The sequence below is a fragment of the Polypterus senegalus genome, chromosome 3, assembly GCF_016835505.1.
Source record: "Polypterus senegalus isolate Bchr_013 chromosome 3, ASM1683550v1, whole genome shotgun sequence".
NCBI lineage: Eukaryota > Metazoa > Chordata > Cladistia > Polypteriformes > Polypteridae > Polypterus > Polypterus senegalus.
This window is the reverse complement of record NC_053156.1, coordinates 11626686-11646179: the sequence shown is the minus strand read 5'-3', so window position 1 is coordinate 11646179 and position 19494 is coordinate 11626686. Positions and strand designations below refer to the sequence as shown.

Below are 19494 nucleotides of genomic sequence, written 5' to 3'. Positions count from 1 at the left end.
CATCATGGGAAGGTTAAAGGGGCTTCTGTTGTTTATCCCAGTTCTGAGATCAAAGTGTGGATAGGACAGTTGATGGTGAACTTCATGTTGAAGGGGGGCTGGAGGGGGGCTGGGGGGTTCAGAGTTTGTCACTCATCCGTCCTTCAGATTTTCTAACCGTATGTGACGTCTATGGCGTTGTGTTCTTTCAGCCATCACCACATCTCTAAGCGCCAAGCTGCTTGTTCATATTAACATAGGATGGAAAGGACAGATTGGAGAGCACGAGGTGGGGGGGCGACACGACTGACCAGACCAACCTAACCCAAATATCTTTATCTCACTCTGACACAAAAAAGGGACCCCACCGGCCTTTAGGTCACATATTCCCCCAGATTCTCTACTTAATGAGAATTATGGGCACTCATCCTTTCTGCTATTTATCATTGACTTGCAGACAACTGGGCACATGACCCTCTGAAACGTGGGGGGGGGGTCATATTGATCATGTCCATCCATCCATTATCCAACCCGCTATATCCTAACTACATGGTCACGGGTGGTCTGACGGCACCAATCCCAGCAAACACAGGGCGCAAGGCAGGAAACAAACCGCGGGCAGGGCACCAACCCACCGCAGGGCACACACACACACACCAAACACACACTGGGGACAATTTAGGATCGCCAATCCACCTCACCTGCATGTCTTTGGACTGTGGGAGGAAACCCATTTAGACAACATGCAAACTCCACGCAGGGAGGACCCGGGAAGCAAACCCAGGTCTCGTTACTGTGAGGCAGCAACGCTACCCTCTGCGCCACCGTGCTGCCCATATTGATTATGTAGTTTAGATAAAATGTTATCAATTAATCCTGGGGGAAATTCACATGCATAGAGCAACAGAAATATGAAAAACAAGAAGGCATCCAATCAATGAATCAATCAATCAATCACATAAACTTAACAAGTACATTGGGAGGAAGTGCTGAATCGCCTGATGGCAGTGGGCAGTAGAAGACCCCCAGTGTTGCTTCTTAACAAACTGTGGCGGAATGAGCCCATGGCTACAAGTGAGAGAGAGAGAGAGAGCGCCTCCTGCAGCAGATTTTTCATAATGCCTTCCAGTTTCTCTCCCATCCTGTTTTTCCACAGCAGCGTCCAGTGTGTCCAGGGTTGGCCCTGTGAGACCCCAGCATAGAACACGTCACACACTGGCTGCTATAGACTTGTAGAGCTTCTCTACACATTTAAAGCCCTGAGTCTCCATTGCATGTCCAGTCTGGTGGTCCTTGCATTGCAGCTCTGCAGCACTTTCCCCTGTTTGGTGGTCTCAGAAGCTCCTTGGCACAACTGAAGTCCACCACCAGCTCATCTTGCCTTGCTGATGTTGAGTTGCAGGTTGTTGTCCCTGCACAACAAGACCAGCCTCATTCACAAAGACTAATCTCCATTGTTAATGCCACCTTTGATAGATGAGTCTTCTGCAGGTGCCAAGCGCTGGCATTGTGCTGGAAGTCCGCTATGTAGACGGGTAAACAAGAAGGGCAGCAGGACTGCCTCCAACATGACCCACCGCCATTTCTGACACCCAGCCTCACAAGCTGTTGTGTATTGGTCAGGTGGTCCATGGTCCAGGTGATTGTGGGAGCATCCAGATGAGACAGATTGGCATTAAAGGTAGTGGAAGTGCCAGTGGTGTAGGAGTGGACTCTGTGGACCCTGGAGATCCATGTGCCCCCCACACTTCTGTGTGTCTCGTAATCAAGCTGCACAGGATTGAGATGGTCTGTGGCAAGTCATCCAGTCCAGTCTGGTGGTCCTTACAGCTCTGCACCACTTCCCCCTGGTTGGTGGTCAGAAGCTCCTTGGCACATCCAGTCCACCACCTGCTCTTCTTGCCTTGGTGATGTTGACTGCACCACAACGCAAGACTCATAGAAGAAGACTCACCTCCATTATTAATGCCACCTTTGACGGATGAGTCGTCTGTAGGTGCCAAGTGCTGGCATTGTGCTGGAAGTCTGCTGTGTAGAGGGGTGATCAAGAAGGGTGGCAGGACCGTCTCCACCATGACACAGCACCATTTCTGACACCAAGCCTCATAAGCTGCTATCTATTTAGTTAGGTGGTCCGTGGTCCAGGAGATTGTGGGGGCATCCAGATGAGACAGATTGGGTTAGGGTTAGGGTAGTGGAAGTGCCAGTGGTGTAGGAATGGACTCTGTGGACCTTGGAGACCCACATACCCTCCACACTTCTGTGTGTCTCAAAAGCTGCAGTGTGGGTCAGAGATCTTTAACGTCTTCATGATGGGTGAAGTGGGCACAACTGCTCAGAGACCCTCACAGTCCTTGGAATGCCCTTTTGTTGGCACTGGGAACACTCAGGGTGTTTTTCCCTCATCTTCGGGAACCTTCTTCAGGGAAGAGGAAGTTTAACCCCATGAATGTCCATTCCTTAGAGTCCTTATAGTGTTCACCTTGAGGTGGTCCACTCAGGCCAGTAGATGGGGATGGGGTCTCTTTGGTTTTCCTCAACTCCTTCCAATGCCATTTGTTAAGATTTGGTGGCTTTTCTGAGGCACGGCGTATGTTTGGGCTGCTGATGCAGAGAACGAGTGAGAGGCACGGTGGAAAGTCACAGGGACGTCCATGAAGGCACAACCTGGAATGATGAGCAGCAGGCATCACGGCAAACTTGGGGGGTTTTGGGGACCCTGTGTGTCTTGAATTCAGTCCAGTCGGCAGTGGACAAGTGGGCATGGCAAACGAGGACAGGAATCTGACACAAGCCCTCATTGAAGACCCTCACCTGAGGGGGCTCACCCTTCAAGACTCTCCCATGGTGACTGTTTACACCTCTACTGTACAGTGCCACTTCCTCTTGGATGCCTCCATTTTAGAACAGTTGCCACTGCATGCTCAAAGGTGACAAATGGGGCTTGAGGTGACAGACAGAAGGACACAACTGACCCAACCTCCCCACCTGGTGGCCGTTCCCCTCAGACCCCCAGTCCTTTTCCTGTTTTGTCTACGATAGCAGGAAGCTGTGGGGACCGCCACATCCGCAGCTTGATTGCTTGTCCTCACCGAGGGGTCTGTGAAAATCTCCTCTCCAGCAAAGCAAACCTCCACGTGATGAAACCTGCACTCATAATGGCTGCTGCCGGGGCTTAGTGCCAGGGTCTGCGGGCACACACTGCTGGCATTGATCGTGGACCAAAGAAACAGGGAATCAGTAGGCACTAGTTAGCAAATAGAATGGGGTGACATACACAGTGGGCAAGGGTGGGGATTATCAAAGGCTGTGGAATGGCCTGGCAGGGATTGGCATTGGTGTTAATGTCAGGGGTGACTGATCAAGAGAGAGTATCTATACCAACCTTAGAGAGAACTGGTATTATTATTGATGCCAGTTAGAATGGAAAAGAGTGGGCATCAATAACAACTTTACAGATTACTAGCATTAGTGGGTAGTGCCAAAGATGATGGTGTGATCTGGCAGAGACTGGCATCAGTATTAATGCCAGGGGTGACTGATCAAGAGCGATTAGCTATACCAGCTATAGGTATTATTACAGATGCCAGTTAGAATGGAAAAGAGTGGGCATCAATAACAACATTATAGAAAACAGACAGGAGTGGGCAGTGCCAAAGATGAACCAGAGAAGGTATTTGGTGTTTTTTAGAACAGGCAAGAGTGGGCATTATCAAAGGGTGTGGAATGACCTGGCAGGGACTGGCATTGGTGTAAAGGACAACAGACGTTAGGGAGAATTTGTATTCATATAGATGCCAGGGGGAGAATGGAAAAGTATAGGAATCAATAGGCATATTATAGAAAACAGGCAGGAGTGGGCAATGCTAAAGACGAAAAAATTATCTTGGTTGAACGTGGCATTGGTGTTACTGCCATAGGTGATTGATCAGGAGAGAGTATCTATACCAACATTAGAGGGAATTCATATTATTATAGATGCCAGTTAGAATGGAAATCAGTGGGCATCAAAAACAACATTACAGAAAACAGACAGGAGTGGGCAGTGCCAAAGATGAACCAGAGGGGGTAGTGTGTGTTTTTTAGAACAGGCAAGAGTGGGCATTAGCAAAGGTTATGGAATGACCTGGCAGGAATTGGCATCTGTGTTAATGTCAGGGGTGACTGATCAAAAGAGAGTATCTATACCAACCTTAGAGAGAATTTGTATTATTGTGGATGCCAGTTAGAATTGAGAAGGGAGGGCATCAATAACAACATTACAGAAAACAGGCATTAATGGACAGTGCCAAAGATGATGGTGTGATCTGGCAGAGACTGGCATCACTATTAATGTCAGGGATGAATGATCTAGAGGGAGTATCTCTACTGACTTTAGAGAGAATTGCTATTATTATAAATGCCAGTTAGAATGGAAAAGAGAGGGCATCAACGACAACATTACAAAAAACAGCCAGGAGTGGGCAGTACCAAAGACAAACCAGAGAGGGTATTAAATGTGTGTTTTTAAAAACAGGCAGGAGTTGGCATTGCAGAAGATTATCTGGCTTCAGCACTAATATCAAGGTGACTGGTCAAGAGGGAGGACCAGGGCAGATTTTAGAGAGGGAATTGGTATTAAAATCTATGCCAAGACAAGAATGGAAAATAACAATAGGGCATCAATTGGCACATTACCAGGAACAGACAGGACTGAGCATTACCAAAGTGAACTGCCAGGGACTGGCATCAGTGTTAATGTCAGGGATACCTAGTCAGGAAGAAACATGACTGCAGACTATAGAGAGAATTGGCATTGGGATCGATGCCAGGAAGAAGGGACTAGGGAGGACATTGATGCCAAAGGTTAGGGAATGACCTGGTAGGGAATTTGCATCAACATTAAAACCATAATGACCAATCAAGAGAAAACAGTAGTGCAGTCTTTAGAGGACACTGATATTAAAGTAGATGCCAGGGGAGAATGGGAAAGAAAGGGTGTCAGTTGGCACTGTACAGAGAACATGCAGGAGTGGGTATTACTAAAGACTATGAACTAATCTGGTAGGGACTGGCATCAGCAATATTATCAAACTGGCTGGTCAGCAGGAAGCTTCAGTTCAGCCTTTAGACAGGATTGGTATTAAAGTAGATGCCATGGTTAAACTGGCAAGCGAGCCTCTGTAACATCATTAGAGAGAACAGACAGGAGTGGGCAATGTTAAAAGATTATGGAGTGATCAGCAGGGACTGGCATCAGCTTCAATATTTGGGTGAATGGTCAGTAGGAAGCATGATTGCAGATTTTAGAGAGAACTGGCATCAGTGTAGATGCCAGTAGACAATAGAAAAGATAGGGCATCAGTAGGCACATTACAGAGGACAGACGGGAGTGGGCTTTATCAAAGACTATGACAGGGCTGGCATCAGTAGGCACATTACAGAGAACAGACGGGAGTGGGCTTTATCAAAGACTATGGCAGGGCTGGCATCAGTGTTAATGTCAGGGATAACTGATCAGAAGGGGGTACCAGTGCAGACGTTTATGCAGAATTGGTATTAGGCTGCACCATGTCAAAGAGAGGGATACAAATGCAGATGCCAGGGTCACACGTTTCCAGCTCAGTCATTGGCTATACCAAACAGGCCATGTGTGTGGACATTTTAGGGTCTGAACAAGCCTGAGTGCCAGGGATGAAATTTTAAAATGTGGGCAGGAGTCATTAACAATGCCCGTGTCTGTGCTAAGAGCAGGGATGGTGGGTATCAGGTACAAATGAAAGGAGCTGGCATCAGCAGGCACATTGAGGAGAGGAGGTGGAAGTCACAAACATGTCATGTTGAACTTGGTTGGCACCCAGATAAAAGTGGGCAGGCAAGTTAACTCTTTGCTAGCCATCCCTAATTGGCTCATCAAGTCCAGATCTTGTCCTCAGCTTCTTTCACTGCCAGCACTCTCCTGGCACTCTACCCATGGCTAACTAATGCTCCTTGTCCTTTTTTGCCTGCAGAGTCATACTCAGTGGCTGGGAGTGATGGCAGCATCTCCACGTCAGTTGCCTCCATCCAGCCGCAGCCCTCCAGCAGCTCAGCGCCCAGCTCTCCCGGGTCCCGCCGCTCCGTCAGCACGCTTAAGAAGTGGCTCACAAATCCAGTGCGCAAGCTGAGTGTTGGCAGTGCCGCCAAGGTGGAACGGCAGGTGCGGCGCTTGGAAAGCAAGCCCAAGAGGAAGAGTGTGGACGAGGGCCGGAAGAGTGTGGAGCTGATTGCCCCCGGGCATCAGGAGGAAGCAGTTGCCATAATTCCTGATGCCAAAGAGCTAGTAAGTGCTACCCATAGTGGACTATATGCCACCCAGATGTGACCATTGAGCTAATGACCACCACTTTTTCCTTTTAGACCTCCGGGGGCCTTGCAGACATCGACAACCGCTGGGACGAGTCCGAGCACCAGGAGGTGGAGAGCCTGGACCTCCAGATGCAGGTAAAAGCCACTCAGTGCCACCAGCCAATCCAGTGGGTTCAGTGTGCCAGTGGCACAGCCAAAGAATGAGGGCATCACATAATTGGGAAGGTGTTAACACAAACAAACCCTGCCCATGTGCAGGTTGGCATCTGGATAGGTGATTAAAAGGTCTCACCATCTCATTTGCCCACCTTGAGAACTTGCCCTTTCTGCTTGTGTTCTGAGCAAGAGGCAAGACAGAGTATGGAGGCTGCCATGTGGCACCCAGCTAGAACGGCAGGAGTGCCAATGAGCAAACAAGGTTTACGCAGGGGGGTGTTATTAAAATTTCCACATAGGCGGCCACTTCCATGTTCTTCACGTGTTCTTCAGGTGATCAGTGCCACCCATCTCTGCACCACCCCCCTTGCCCAGCTGTCTTTGAGAAGAAGCACATGACACCCGTCTCAACAATTCATTCCCACGTTGGGCTCCTTAATCACATTTTCACCTACACAGCTGGTTGCTTTGCTAATCTGCAGTCTCCATGGCAACCATGCCAGCAGAAATGCTCTTTTTCATCCCCCCCTCCACCCCCCCGGCATCTCAATCTGTCACAGAGCGCAAAGGCTTCTGACGTCACACCCTTGGGTGTCCCTTTACAGAGATCCTGTGACTCAGCAAACAGCCCGCTGGCCGCCAGCAGGATGGAAATCCTGAGAGTAGGCAAATGCGTGCCACGGGGCATCACCTGACTGGGCACCCCAGGGCTTCTGGATCTCCTTCTGCGAGCTCCTGAATTAAAATCCTTGGAATCATCAAAGCACTGCTGGGGTCCCTGATTTGATTTAGCCAGCACTTCAGGGTGCCACCTTTTTAGCCACCCTGAAGCTTCTGGAATTCCCCCATCCATTGAATAAGCAATCTCACTGAAAGTTCTGGGACACAGCGGGCACCTGCCTGGCATATGAAATTTTATAACTCATACAGTACCCTTTGGGTGTTAATTGACTAGAAATTGTCGACTGAGTGGGCGTCCTGCTGCTGGGTACCCTAACTGGCCTTGGTGTGCACTCGCGTTACCTGACTGGGAGTCCTTAATGTCTTCTGTTTCAGTAATGAGCTGCCAAGTGTCACTGGCTGCCAATCTGTGGATAGGCACACACTAGGCATTCCACATACCTAGTTGTCACCTGACTGGCATCTGCTATCTGGAAACTGTCACTCATAAGCAGCCATTGGGTGTCTCTTGACTTAGTGGGTGTCCCTGAATTGAGATATTTTTGCTGGGTGACCCAGCTTGACTCAGTGACACAACCAGCCCCCAGTGTCTGGGCATCCTGAAGCTCTGGGGGGTTCCCACTGGGTGTTTCTGAATTCAAATCCCTTGATGTATCAACAACTTGAATGGGTGGCCTAACTGAGCTGAGCCATCACCCACTGGGTGTCACCTGACTACAAATGCTGTCACTCTGTGAGAAGTTACTACGTGCCACCACCAAGTGGGTATCACTGAATTGAGAATGGATATACCCAACAGCTGTCACTCACACTCTCTGCTGCTCTTGAACCTGGGGCCATGGGATTGCAGAACAATCGTCTTAGTCATTTAAGGTAGAGCAGAACTTCTCTAACAAAAGTGCCCAGATGGGCTAGTAACTGCCAGGTGCCACTTTGCAGACGTGGGCACTCTCTCTCTCTCTCTCTCTCTCTCTTTTTCTCTCTGCCTTGTTACTTGTTACACTCACCCTATGCTACATGCCAGGGATCCCAGTATTTAGATCTTACGACTTGGGTTGGCACTTAGTGGGTGTCGGCTGACTGGATGGTCTGGGAGTCTTGAATGAGCCCACGGCTCTGGTGCCATTTGAAGTGGGTGAGTGGGTGCATCCAGTTTTGCTGTGCAGTAATTGTGTCCCTCACATGTCCCTCTGCCTGCAGGTCCCTCCTCTCAGCCCCACACAGAAGCCCCCTGATGGTGACACCTGCAGCCATTCATCAGATGTGGCGGACACTGAGGAGGAACGTAGGAGTGCCTTAGAGAAGAGCATGTAAGTTGCCCCTAGCTGTTCACTGTCATAACCCCACCCTCCCTAAAGGGGGCCGCCGTTTTCATGGTCTTTTGCTTTCCCCCCAGGTATGTCCTCAAGGAGCTCTTAGAGACGGAGAGGATGTACGTCAACGACCTGAGTCTCATTGTGGAGGTAAGCCCCCTGTGTCTCTTACACAACGCCAGGGGGGGCTACATGTGCCATCTCATGGGGCCAACTTGGCGAGGCTATGGGGACTCAGATGGATAAACTGGAGGTGGGCCACATGGGCTCACCAACTTCATGTTAGGAGGGCATTGAGATACCAGTGAGGGTGGCACATTAGGGTCACATAGGGGGACTGTTTGAGGGTCACGCAGCTGAATCATCGTAGCCAAAAGAAGAAGAGCCTGCCAGGGGGGTCTCTGTGTGGGCATTCTGAGAAGGTCACAGGACATGCATGTCTTGTGGGTCACGTGATGTCTACGTGGCGCTATATAAAAGCCAACAGCTTACGGGGTCTGGCATGTGGAGATCTGAGTTGAAGACACACAGGGTCCCATGGGGCCACACAGGGGTCAGTGGCTACACAAAGGTCACCGGCTCAGTCACAGACGTGGTGAACCCTAACAGGGGTCTAAAATATTGACGTCTGAGACGGGCTGCACAGGGTCACATGGGAAAAGCTGCTTTGCACAGAGGGTCTTACTGTATGTGACTTTGTGTCTCCACTTTCACGATGCTAATGAAGGGGGCTACGTGATGGTTAGGCTGAAGGGGGGCATTGAGACACCAGTGAGGGATGTACTTGTCTTGGGGGACACGTGAGGGCCATCGGCTGTGTTCCATTGGGAAAGCCTGGTAAGGGGGCTATAGAAAGGCGAAACCTCAAAGGGTCTGGCAGTCCAGCCTGTTTGAGGGTCTGAAGCGAGTCGCGTAGGTCAAATGCAAAAAACATGGGGGGGGGTCACACAATGGTCATTGGACTGGAAAGGCGCTATATGAAGGTCGGCCCCTGAATCTGACTGAGAGGCCAAAACCGAAAGCATCTAATAGGAGGGTCTCTGTGGGGGTCTGACATGCAGTCTCAGTGGTTTAGCTTATGTCCCTCCCTTGGGGGGGGGGTCACTCAAGCGACACTGGTAGGCTGCTCTGTCCCATTTTTATATATTGCGTCCTGCTTATGGCAAGGTGGCCCATAATTTAATGAAATTTAATTTAATGACCCCCCCGCCCCTCCTCGGACCCTCTCGCTATTCTATTTAATTTCCATTTTTTTTAAAAAGGATCACGAAACTCCCACTCAAGTGTTCTTCAGTTTAATGTGGGGTCTCTGTGTCTTCCCCCCTTTGTTGGAATTATGAGTTGTGTCCCATTCTGGAATGAGGAGGATCTCCTCGGATCGAATCAGTGGCCTGGCAAGGCGCTATATAAAGGTGAGCAGCTGAGCCTCACCGGGCAGCTGGACTTGAAAGGGTCTAACATGAAGGGCTTTGAGGTGGAGGAGGACTGCCACAGGGGCTGCACGGGGTGCCATAGGGTCACATGGGGGGAACAGGGGGTACCCACCTTGAACGTCACACAGATGGTTTGCCCGTTTGGGCCACCTCACCTTTGCTCCTCACTCTCCCTCCCTTTATCTGCCTTCTTCCAGGGCTACATGGCCACCATGAACTCAAAGGGAGTCCCAGAAGACATGAAGGGAAAGGACAAGATCGTCTTTGGGAACATTCACCAAATCTACGACTGGCACAAAGAGTGAGTCCCACCGTCCTCTGAATGGGAAAGGAGTGACGAAGAATAAAAAGGCTGGGTGCCATGCACCGGCGGAGCTGGGTGCCACTTCTGACCATGAGCTCTTGGTGCTGATACCCCACCCTACCCAAACCCCCTGCCCATTCCGCCATGTGCCACGTGCCCACCACTCATTCCACTTTTGCCCGTTTCAGTTATTTTTTAGGGGAGCTGGAGAAGTGCGTCCACGAGCCGGAGAGACTTGCTGACCTCTTCATAAAACACGTAAGTTTGTGCCGCCTCTCCGTGTGTGTTTACACCTAGCACTATGGGCACTGTGGGCACTGTACCCCCCTCCACCTTATACACCAATACATTCACGGACTGCAGAGAGCTGTATAAGGTGGCATCCTCAACTTCACTCACCTGTGATCATTGTGTGCGAACTTCTGCACTCTTGCTGATGGTCAGTTGGCACACATGTAGACCAATCTCAGGCTGGGGGGGTGGTGGTTTATTGTATCTTTCGTCACCTTACTAAGTGACATTCAGTCTCCCCTTGTCTAGGGGGACTACCTAGTCCAGTTTGTCTGTTCCAGCACCATATTCCGCTGCTCAGTCTGCCCAGAGAGTCTTGGTACTCCTCCCCTCTCTTTTGGGAAGTAAATGACATTATATAGCACCTTTCCACACCCGCTCATGCTGAACACTAATTGTTATGCTTGAGCACTGTGCATCAGTGGCGGGGGGCACTAAACTGGTAAGCCACTAGGTGGCACCACTGCATCCCAGCCTGCAGGCTGTCTACAAACCGGCAGTCACTGGAAACAGAGTGGCCATCACTTGAGGGAGTGCCGTCTGATTGGTTCACACTGGCTCCGCCTCACTGTATGCAAATTCAGAAGTCAGGCACGCTGAGCGGCTCCTTTTCTTTGATTCTTTTCTCAGACTTTTTTCTCCTATTTTTAATTATATACTTTTATTTCTATCTTCACTTTACCATCACCCCATTCATTCCAACATTTTCCTTTGTCTGTAAAAATTTACTAAAAAAAGCCTGAAAGGGTGACAAAAATGGCATTTGGTTTTGTGAGTTGACACCACAATAATACGTGGAACAAAAGAATTCCAGTGCCTTCTTCTGATTGGCTGCCTCGCTGCACCATGCTAATTAAATTCTACACCTTACGTGGGGTCCCCTTGTGGGTGGGGCTTAGTGGCACAGGTGTCACTTTGCTTCAAATGGCTCATTTAAAGTTGAACACCCATCTACTTTAGGCTAAGTCCTGATTCTAAGGGATGGCCCAGCAGCATGAAGTTGGCCATCTTGGAAATTGCCGGAAGGCTGTTGGCATCAGATCGCCAAAGCTCAGCTCTAGTGCAGCTTCCCACAAAAGCGGAGGGGTGCAAACATTCCTGCCTTTTATGAGGTTCTGATGGAGACTTTTCTTGAGAGACACTAGGGGGTGGCACAGACACCACTTCAGGTTCCCTTAAACGTGTCAGTCACTGCTGCAGTTTTCAATGATGGCGTGATGACAACACTTCTGGGCATCTGGAGGGCATCAAGAAGAAGGCAAGTGAGGAGCTTTCACTAGGACTGTACTTTCAAGGAGCTATTAAAGGGAACAAGCAGGACTGCCAAATAGTTAGGGTCACACTCGGGCTTACTGACACAGAATACAGTCCCTTTGTGAGGAAGCCCCTCTCCCCACCCCAACCCCGACCTGTCACCATGTGTCCTAGACTTGCGTTTACCAACCTTCCTGTGTCAAAACGCCATGCATTTCACTATTGTGCTGTTACAAGTGTGTGAACGCTGGGTTTGAGTGCCATGAAAGGCGCTATATAAGAAAGAAGTGAGGTGAGCTCAGGTTAGTCCAACTGCATTAAGTACTGCAAGGTTGGGGGCAGCTGAACGGACTCAGTAAGGGGTCACTTTGTGTGCCCTGAACTCAGATCCTGGTGCGGTCCTGACCAGAGCCAGCCTGTTAATCCGGGTACAGTGGCTTTGTTTTACAAAAGCAGTTGTGAAAGGCGCTATATAAAGAAAAACTGACTTGAGGCTTCTCTTGCTGGGCAAGTTTTACTGATTTACTCAATTGGTCTTCAATTTACACAGATAGATGTGAAAGGCGTTATATAATAGATAGATAGATAGATAGATAGATAGATAGATAGATAGATAGATAGATAGATAGATAGATAGATAGATAGATAAGAAAGGCACTATATGATAGATAGATAGATAGATAGATAGATAGATAGATAGATAGAAGTGAAAGGCACTATATGATAGATAGATAGATAGATAGATAGATAGATAGATAGATAGATAGATAGATAGAAGTGAAAGGTGCTATATGATAGATAGATAGATAGATAGATAGATAGATAGATGTGAAAGGCGCTATATAATAGATAGATAGATAGATAGATAGATAGATAGATAGATAGATAGATAGAAGTGAAAGGCACTATATGATAGATAGATAGATAGATAGATAGATAGAAGTGAAAGGTGCTATATGATAGATAGATAGATAGATAGATAGATAGATAGATAGATATGAAAGGCACTATATGATAGATAGATAGATAGATAGATAGATAGATAGATAGATAGATAGATAGAAGTGAAAGGTGCTATATGATAGATAGATAGATAGATAGATAGATAGATAGATAGATAGATAGATAGATAGATAGATATGAAAGGCGCTATATGATAGATAGATAGATAGATAGATAGATAGATAGATAGATAGATAGATAGATAGATAGATAGATAGATAGACACTGAAGTGACTAGGCTCTGTGGTGGCTGCAGGTATTTCCAGTGCCAGTTACTGGCTTTACTGAACCCATTCATGGCACTATATGAAAACCTCATGGACATCCCGTTTGTATGCCCGGCGAGTCGATATGTGAAGGATGACGGACTTCTCACGGTTTCTGACTACTGTAATGGTGCCCAGTAGTTGTGTGGAGGGCACAGAGGTAGCACTACTACATGTTTTCATTGCAGATTTTTTCCTGCCCTCCGTCGAGCCTGCCAACACAGACACAATGGCTCCAGTAGTGCCCCCTAGCTGGTGAGCCTGAGCACATCTAGTTGTCTGAAAGATCAACATGGACCCGAGGGATTTCTGTCCAGAGCTTCTGCCTTCGGGCCTGGCTGGTGATGCTCCCTGTCATCTTTCCTACTGGGGTGCCAGGCGTGGCTGGGCACGAGCTTGGCACCCCTGACTCGACTGTCCTTGTATGTTGCAGGAGCGCCGGCTGCACATGTATGTGGTCTACTGTCAGAACAAGCCCAAGTCCGAGCACATCGTTTCTGAGTACATCGAGACCTACTTTGAAGTAAGTGCGCCATGGGCCACCGCCCGCCCGCCCTCCCGCCAGCTGCTGCTGCATTGTGTTCATTTTTCGAATTCCTAGAAACAATCAAAAAGGCAAAGAAAACAGACAAATGGACGGCACGGCGGACATTGGGAACTTCCTGTTTATTAGTGGCAGGAAGCAGGGTCTGAGGACACAGCAATTGGCTAAAGTCAGACCCTCAGACCACTGTCAGCCCTGACGGCTACACTCAGGCCTGTCCTTCCACTTAATGCCCCAGCACTCAAGGTGGGCATGATGGGCATCTCCTCTATTGCAATTGGCACATTAGAGGGGCTCAGGGAAGATGCAAATGGTTGCAATGCCTCAGCTAGAAAGACCACCTGAGCAAGCATGGCCTGGTAGTTATCTGTCTGATATAAATGTGACACCAAAGATGTAGTTCATGCCATCCTTGAAGTGACATGCTAAGTGGGCATTTTGTTTGGACTGGATAGGATTCTTGCTCTGTGTGTGGTAGCAAAGTGCAGTCATGAATCTAATAGTTAACTGGGACATTGGTGAAAAGTGAGGTGGCACTACAGGGTGAGTCTGGAGACAAAAGGAATGAGGTGGCTCATCTGGGGTAGTGAAGTGGAAGAATGAGGTAAAGGTCCTATGAGAAAGTGTGTGTGGGCACTCCAGTGCCAGTGTGGCATTGGGGACTGAAGTGACACCCCACATTTAATATGACATCTAGGGGAATGAGACAGCAGGGTAACTGTGCCATCTGGAAGTGTGGAGCGGCACTTTAGGTTAACTGTAATACAGAAGGAATTGTGTTGGCACTCTAGGGCAACCGGGGCATCAGGGGGGGTGGGCGGTGAGGTGACATTTCAAGTTAAGTGAGACGAATTTTCAGGGTTATTGTGGTGTATGTAGAGTGAGGGGGTACACCAGGGTAATTATGCCACCTGGAGAGGTGATGTTATACTGGTAAGTGTGGCGTCAGGAGATCTGAGGTGGCACTCCAAGGGTAACTGTGGTAATCAGGGGTAAAGTGGTGTGATGTCCTGAGTTTAGTGTTAGGGACAATGAGGTGGCACTCCAGGATTAGTGTAGTATCAGGGGGTAAAATAAGTATTGCATCAAGAGATTTGAGATGGCATTCTGGGATACCTGTGGTTTTGGAAGAGTGATGTAGCCTTTATATTATATTAATTATAATGCATGGAGAGGTGGCACTTCAGAGTTAGTCTGGCATTTATGAGTGTTCTAGGCACTCCAAAGTACACGAGGTGGCACATTATGGTATCTGGGCTCAAAGCAGATTGAGCTGGCACCCCAAGGTAATCATGGCATTTAGAGAGGTGAGGTGTTGCCCAAAAGTAAGTGTGGCATTAGGAGAACTGATGTGGCACTCCAAGGTAAGTGAGATGGAACTCCAGGGTTAGTGTGGTGTTGAAAGAGTGGTGGCACTCCAGGGTTGGTTGGGCATCCATGGCATCTGGAGGAGTGTAGTGGAACAGTGAGGTGAGTGCTCTAGAAGAACATATGAGATGGCACTTTGAAGTGGGCTTGACATCAGGGAGAGTGAGGTGACAGTAGAGGGCATGTATGCCATCATGGGATAGTGAGATGGTTTTCCAGTGTAATCATGGCATCTGGAAGACAGAGGTGTACTTCACAGTAAGTGTGGCATCAGGAAATCTGAAGTGCCACTCCAGGGTAACTTTGGCTTTAGGGGAGTGAGGTGGTTCTTCAGGGTAACGATGAAATCTTCAGGAGTGAGGATGCCTGGCAAGGTAAGTGTGGCATCAAGGCAAGTGAGGTGGCACTCCAGGGAACCTGTGGTGTTGGAGTAGTGATGTAGCCTTTCGGGTGAAGACATAAGGTGGTCATCCAAAGTAAGTGTGACACCAAAAGAATTGAGACAGCACTCCGGGATCCATCTGGCATCCTTGGCATCTAGAGAAGTGAAGTGTAACAATGAGGTGAGTATCCTATGAGAAAGTGTGAGCTGGCACTCTCAAATATGTTTGGCATCACCAAGAGTGAAGTTGCACTTTAAGGCAAGTGTGCCATTTATTGGAGAGAGATGGTATTCCAGGGTAAATGGGCTGTTAGCTTAGTGGCCAGGCACTCCAGGTTAATCATGGAATCTACAGGGGTCAGGTGGTACTCCAGGGTAAATGTGGTATCAGGATCACTGAAGTGGCACTCCAGGACAACTGTGGCATTAAGGCAGTGTAACAGTGGAGTGAGCTAAGTGTGGCATCAGGGCAACGAGGCATCAGGGGGGAGTGAGTGTGAAATGGCACTCAATGGTTAAGTATGCCATTGAAGGAATTAGTAGGTTCCACTTGGTATGAGTGAAATCAAAGAGTATCTGGGGGCACTGTTGGTCAAAGGTGGCATTAAGTGCATGGAGTACTTTGCGTACCAATGCCATTGCAGTGAGTGAGCTGGGTTAGTGTGAGGGGTTGGCTTTCTGTGACATTACAGTTAATGCCATTGATTATGTGTCATCAAGTGAAAGGAATTCATACTGCTGGGCCCATGAGCTGGGCAGCTGATCATGGGTGGCACAGGGCAATGTGGCGTTCCTGCTGGTTACGTGTGACTGACCCCTGACTGCTTTCGTGCAGGAGCTGAAGCAGCAGCTGGGCCATCGCTTGCAGCTCAACGACCTCCTCATCAAACCCGTGCAGAGGATCATGAAGTACCAGCTGTTGCTCAAGGTGAGTGTGGCACAGGATGGCATGCCAAGCATGCCAAGGATCCTCTCACTCACTCTTCTCTCGTTGCACAGGATTTCCTGAAGTACTACACAAAGGCTGCTGAGGACACAACTCAGTTAGAGGTAAGGGAGGGTATGAATTGGGGACCACAAGGGTGGCACACCCAGCACCGTGCCACTCGGACTTTCTCTCTTCTTTTCCTAGAAAGCAGTGGAAGTGATGTGCTTTGTGCCAAAACGCTGCAATGACATGATCAACCTGGGCCGCCTGCAGGGATTTGAGGTGACTGAGGGGTGCGTGCGGGGCTTGGTGTTTGTGATGCCACCCGGGAGGACCCCTTGGTGACGGCTGCCTCCTCTGTTCAGGGAAAAATCACCGCTCAGGGAAAGCTGCTGCAGCAGGACACGTTCAGCGTAATGGAGCAGGACTGCGGCTTCCTGTCGCGCGCCAGAGAGAGGCGGGTCTTCCTCTTTGAGCAGATTGTCATCTTTAGCGAACCAATCGACAAGAAGAAGGGCTTCTCGCTGCCAGGCTACAACTTCAAGAGCAGCATTAAGGTAGGGCAATGGTACCGATTGCACTGGCCCCCTCTGGGAAGTGCCACATCCTGGCATAGTGAGTAACCCTGCTGGTGCGCCCCCTACAGGTGAGCTGTCTGGGCCTGGAGGATTCCCCCGATGGGGACCCTTGCCGTTTCGTTCTGACGTCCCGGGGTGCCGACGGGTCCCTCCAGCGCTTTGTGCTGCAGGCCCGCACCCCCGAGATCCGACAGGCCTGGGTGTCCGAAGTCGGCCACATCCTGGAGACGCAGAAGGACTTCCTGAATGGTACGCCCATGCCCATTAACCACTACACTTACCCAGCAGGAGCTCACCATACTTACTGTGCCCGTTTTCCCCCCTCAGCCCTACAGTCCCCAATCGAGTACATCCGGCGTGAGAGCAAGTCCAACAGCCTGGGCAGGGGCATGCGGCCCCCCGTCATCGCCCCCAGTCCCGTGCGGCCGCGCTCTTCTGCCTCCATGGACAGGAGTCACCCGCCCAACTTGCGTTCCTACAATGCCTCGCTACCAAGCCTGTACCTGCCATGCCAAAGCGCCCATGACCCGCAGGTGGTGAGTTGGGTGGGTGGGGCATGAGGGGCTGCCTGCTGCATGAAGTCCTGTTCACCTGTGCTTTGCTTCTTTGCAGGTCACTCTGGTGGACCCCCAGCTGAGCCCACACACGCTGTCTCCACAGCACATCCATCTGGACCTGGGTAGCAAGGTCCTGAGCAATGGCCTGCAGGTAGTGGACGGGCTGGTGGGGGACTTATATAGCGCCTTGCATGTCCCTGAGTTTCTGCTCCTTATCTTATCCATGCAGAGATCACCAGAGGTGTCGGGCGAGAAGCACACGGCCACAGAGGGCAAGCTGGACTCAAGCCTGAACTCCTGCAGCCTGGCGCAGCCGGAGGACGCCCAGCTGTGAGCCCACCGGGGCCACCAGGCTGCCTTTCTTTATCCTCATGCACTCTGTAATCCTGCGCCGCACGGACTGGGGGGGTCCAAACCCGAAGCTGCTGCGCGCACAATGTGGATTCGACAATCAGGAGCGGGATGGCTTGGACATTGATGTGCCAGTGGTGGGGGTGGGGGCTCAGTGGTCTGACCTCCTCCTCCTACTCCTCCTCCTCCTCCTCCTCCTCTTCCTCGTCCTCCTCCTCCTCCTCCCCCTCCACGCCCCTTTACCATATGCATGTTGAGATGCTCCATCGGCAGGGGACAAGTGCAGTGCCTTCCGCCAGGCTGGGGGGGCCACCTGCCATCCTTACGAACGCTTATGCAATGCGATCTGCCATTTCTTTCTGTATTTGAATTTTTATAAATTTTCAGTGCCCATCTCTTGTGCCCATCATCTCTTCCTCACTCTAGAGGCCTGTGGGCATGGGGAGGGGGATAAATTGACCAGGGTACTTTGTTGGCAAGTAATAACAACACATAAACCCGAATGCCAAGAGAATTCATCCACCTGTTCTTTGTGCCCACCTGACCCCACCAGGACATTACAGGGATCTCACCAGCCTGCACGTGTTAATAATGGAAACCCGGCTGAAGAAGGGGGTCTGCCATTGCGTAAAGTGCCTTTGAGTGCCAATGCCATTCAAGAGCAGTGTGGACAAGAAGGCAACTCCTGTGAAACATGAACAGGGTGGCACACCTCCAAGCAGGAATGCCCAGTCCTCCCTCATCACCCAGTCCTGCTTGGTCTCTCCTACCTTAAGGGGGCGCCCTTGAGCTCCACTGGCCGCCTGTGAGGAAATTCGAAAAGAAACACACAAGGAGACGATGGGAGCCAACCTGGGCATGATGGACTGTCAGGTAACTGCCCAGTTTATATAGTGCCTTTCAATATGGTCACCATCATTATTCATTGACTGGCTTGGGGGACTCTCAGAGCTCTTGAAGGGGCTTCTACTTCTCGAGTGTTGTGTTACGTTTCTCACAAAGCTAATGACAAGAATGCACAATGTGAAGGACAAGATGGGTGGCATGCAAATTGAGAGAGGGAGAGAGAGGTTGGGAATATGTGCTGATTAGAACATGTCACAAAACAACCCCCGCCCCACCACCACACACCAGACCACCTGGATTGGGACTGAGTGCAGCGGGTGACACCACAGCACCACACTGGAACAGTGGCTGCAGTGCCAATCCTGCCACCAAACCCCCAAGTATTCCCTGTAAATTGGCGAAGGGCTGAAGGCAGATTAACATCTCACTCCCAAAGGGAGCAACTGCAGATTAAGGGTCTCACTCAAGGGGCTCAATGGACTGGGGTCACTTCTGGCATCCTATAGCATCAGAGCCACCACTTCACCCAAATCAAGTGAGACAGGTCAACAAAAAAAAAAACTGAACCCAAACAACAAAAAGGTTGGCGAGTGAGCCCGGTGGGCTTTCTGTCAGCTGAGTTCCAGTAAAAGTGGAGAATGAGGCAATGCCACGCTGGCAACTGGGGTACAAAATGGCACTGAGTCTGGCAGGTGGGCGGGGTCTGTTCAGGCTCCACCCCTGGCCGTAGACAGCTCTCAGCATATATCTGTGAAGATTCACAGTCATCCAGGTGAAATTATCTGGTAGTTAAGTCATGGCAACTGGATTTCTTTCCAGTTGCCATGTTGTGACCAGATAACTCTCAGCATAATAGAGGGAAGGGGCGGAGCTTTGAAAAAAGGACAAGAAAGGTGACGGGCACCAAGCGAAGCGATGCCAGGGCTGGAGCCAG

At 49.9% G+C, this 19494-nt stretch overlaps 1 protein-coding gene across 4 annotated transcripts in view; it reads left to right on the top strand.

The window, feature by feature from the left end:
• arhgef25b (Rho guanine nucleotide exchange factor (GEF) 25b) overlaps positions 1 to 18108 on the top strand; it is a 61633-nt gene extending 43525 nt beyond the window's left edge. For 3 of the 4 annotated variants that reach the window (XM_039746606.1, XM_039746611.1, XM_039746610.1), the window contains 15 exons: positions 5970 to 6280; positions 6358 to 6441; positions 8344 to 8453; positions 8540 to 8606; positions 10087 to 10190; positions 10382 to 10451; positions 13440 to 13529; positions 16136 to 16228; positions 16300 to 16350; positions 16433 to 16510; positions 16594 to 16785; positions 16875 to 17055; positions 17134 to 17342; positions 17419 to 17514; positions 17593 to 18108. In XM_039746606.1, coding sequence (XP_039602540.1) covers positions 5970 to 6280; positions 6358 to 6441; positions 8344 to 8453; positions 8540 to 8606; positions 10087 to 10190; positions 10382 to 10451; positions 13440 to 13529; positions 16136 to 16228; positions 16300 to 16350; positions 16433 to 16510; positions 16594 to 16785; positions 16875 to 17055; positions 17134 to 17342; positions 17419 to 17514; positions 17593 to 17697 — 1841 coding nt within the window. In that variant the 3' untranslated portion in view covers positions 17698 to 18108. The remainder of the gene's footprint in view (positions 1 to 5969; positions 6281 to 6357; positions 6442 to 8343; positions 8454 to 8539; positions 8607 to 10086; positions 10191 to 10381; positions 10452 to 13439; positions 13530 to 16135; positions 16229 to 16299; positions 16351 to 16432; positions 16511 to 16593; positions 16786 to 16874; positions 17056 to 17133; positions 17343 to 17418; positions 17515 to 17592) is intronic. The other variant, XM_039746607.1, reaches the window with a different exon arrangement.
• The last annotated feature ends 1386 nt before the right edge of the window (positions 18109 to 19494 follow it).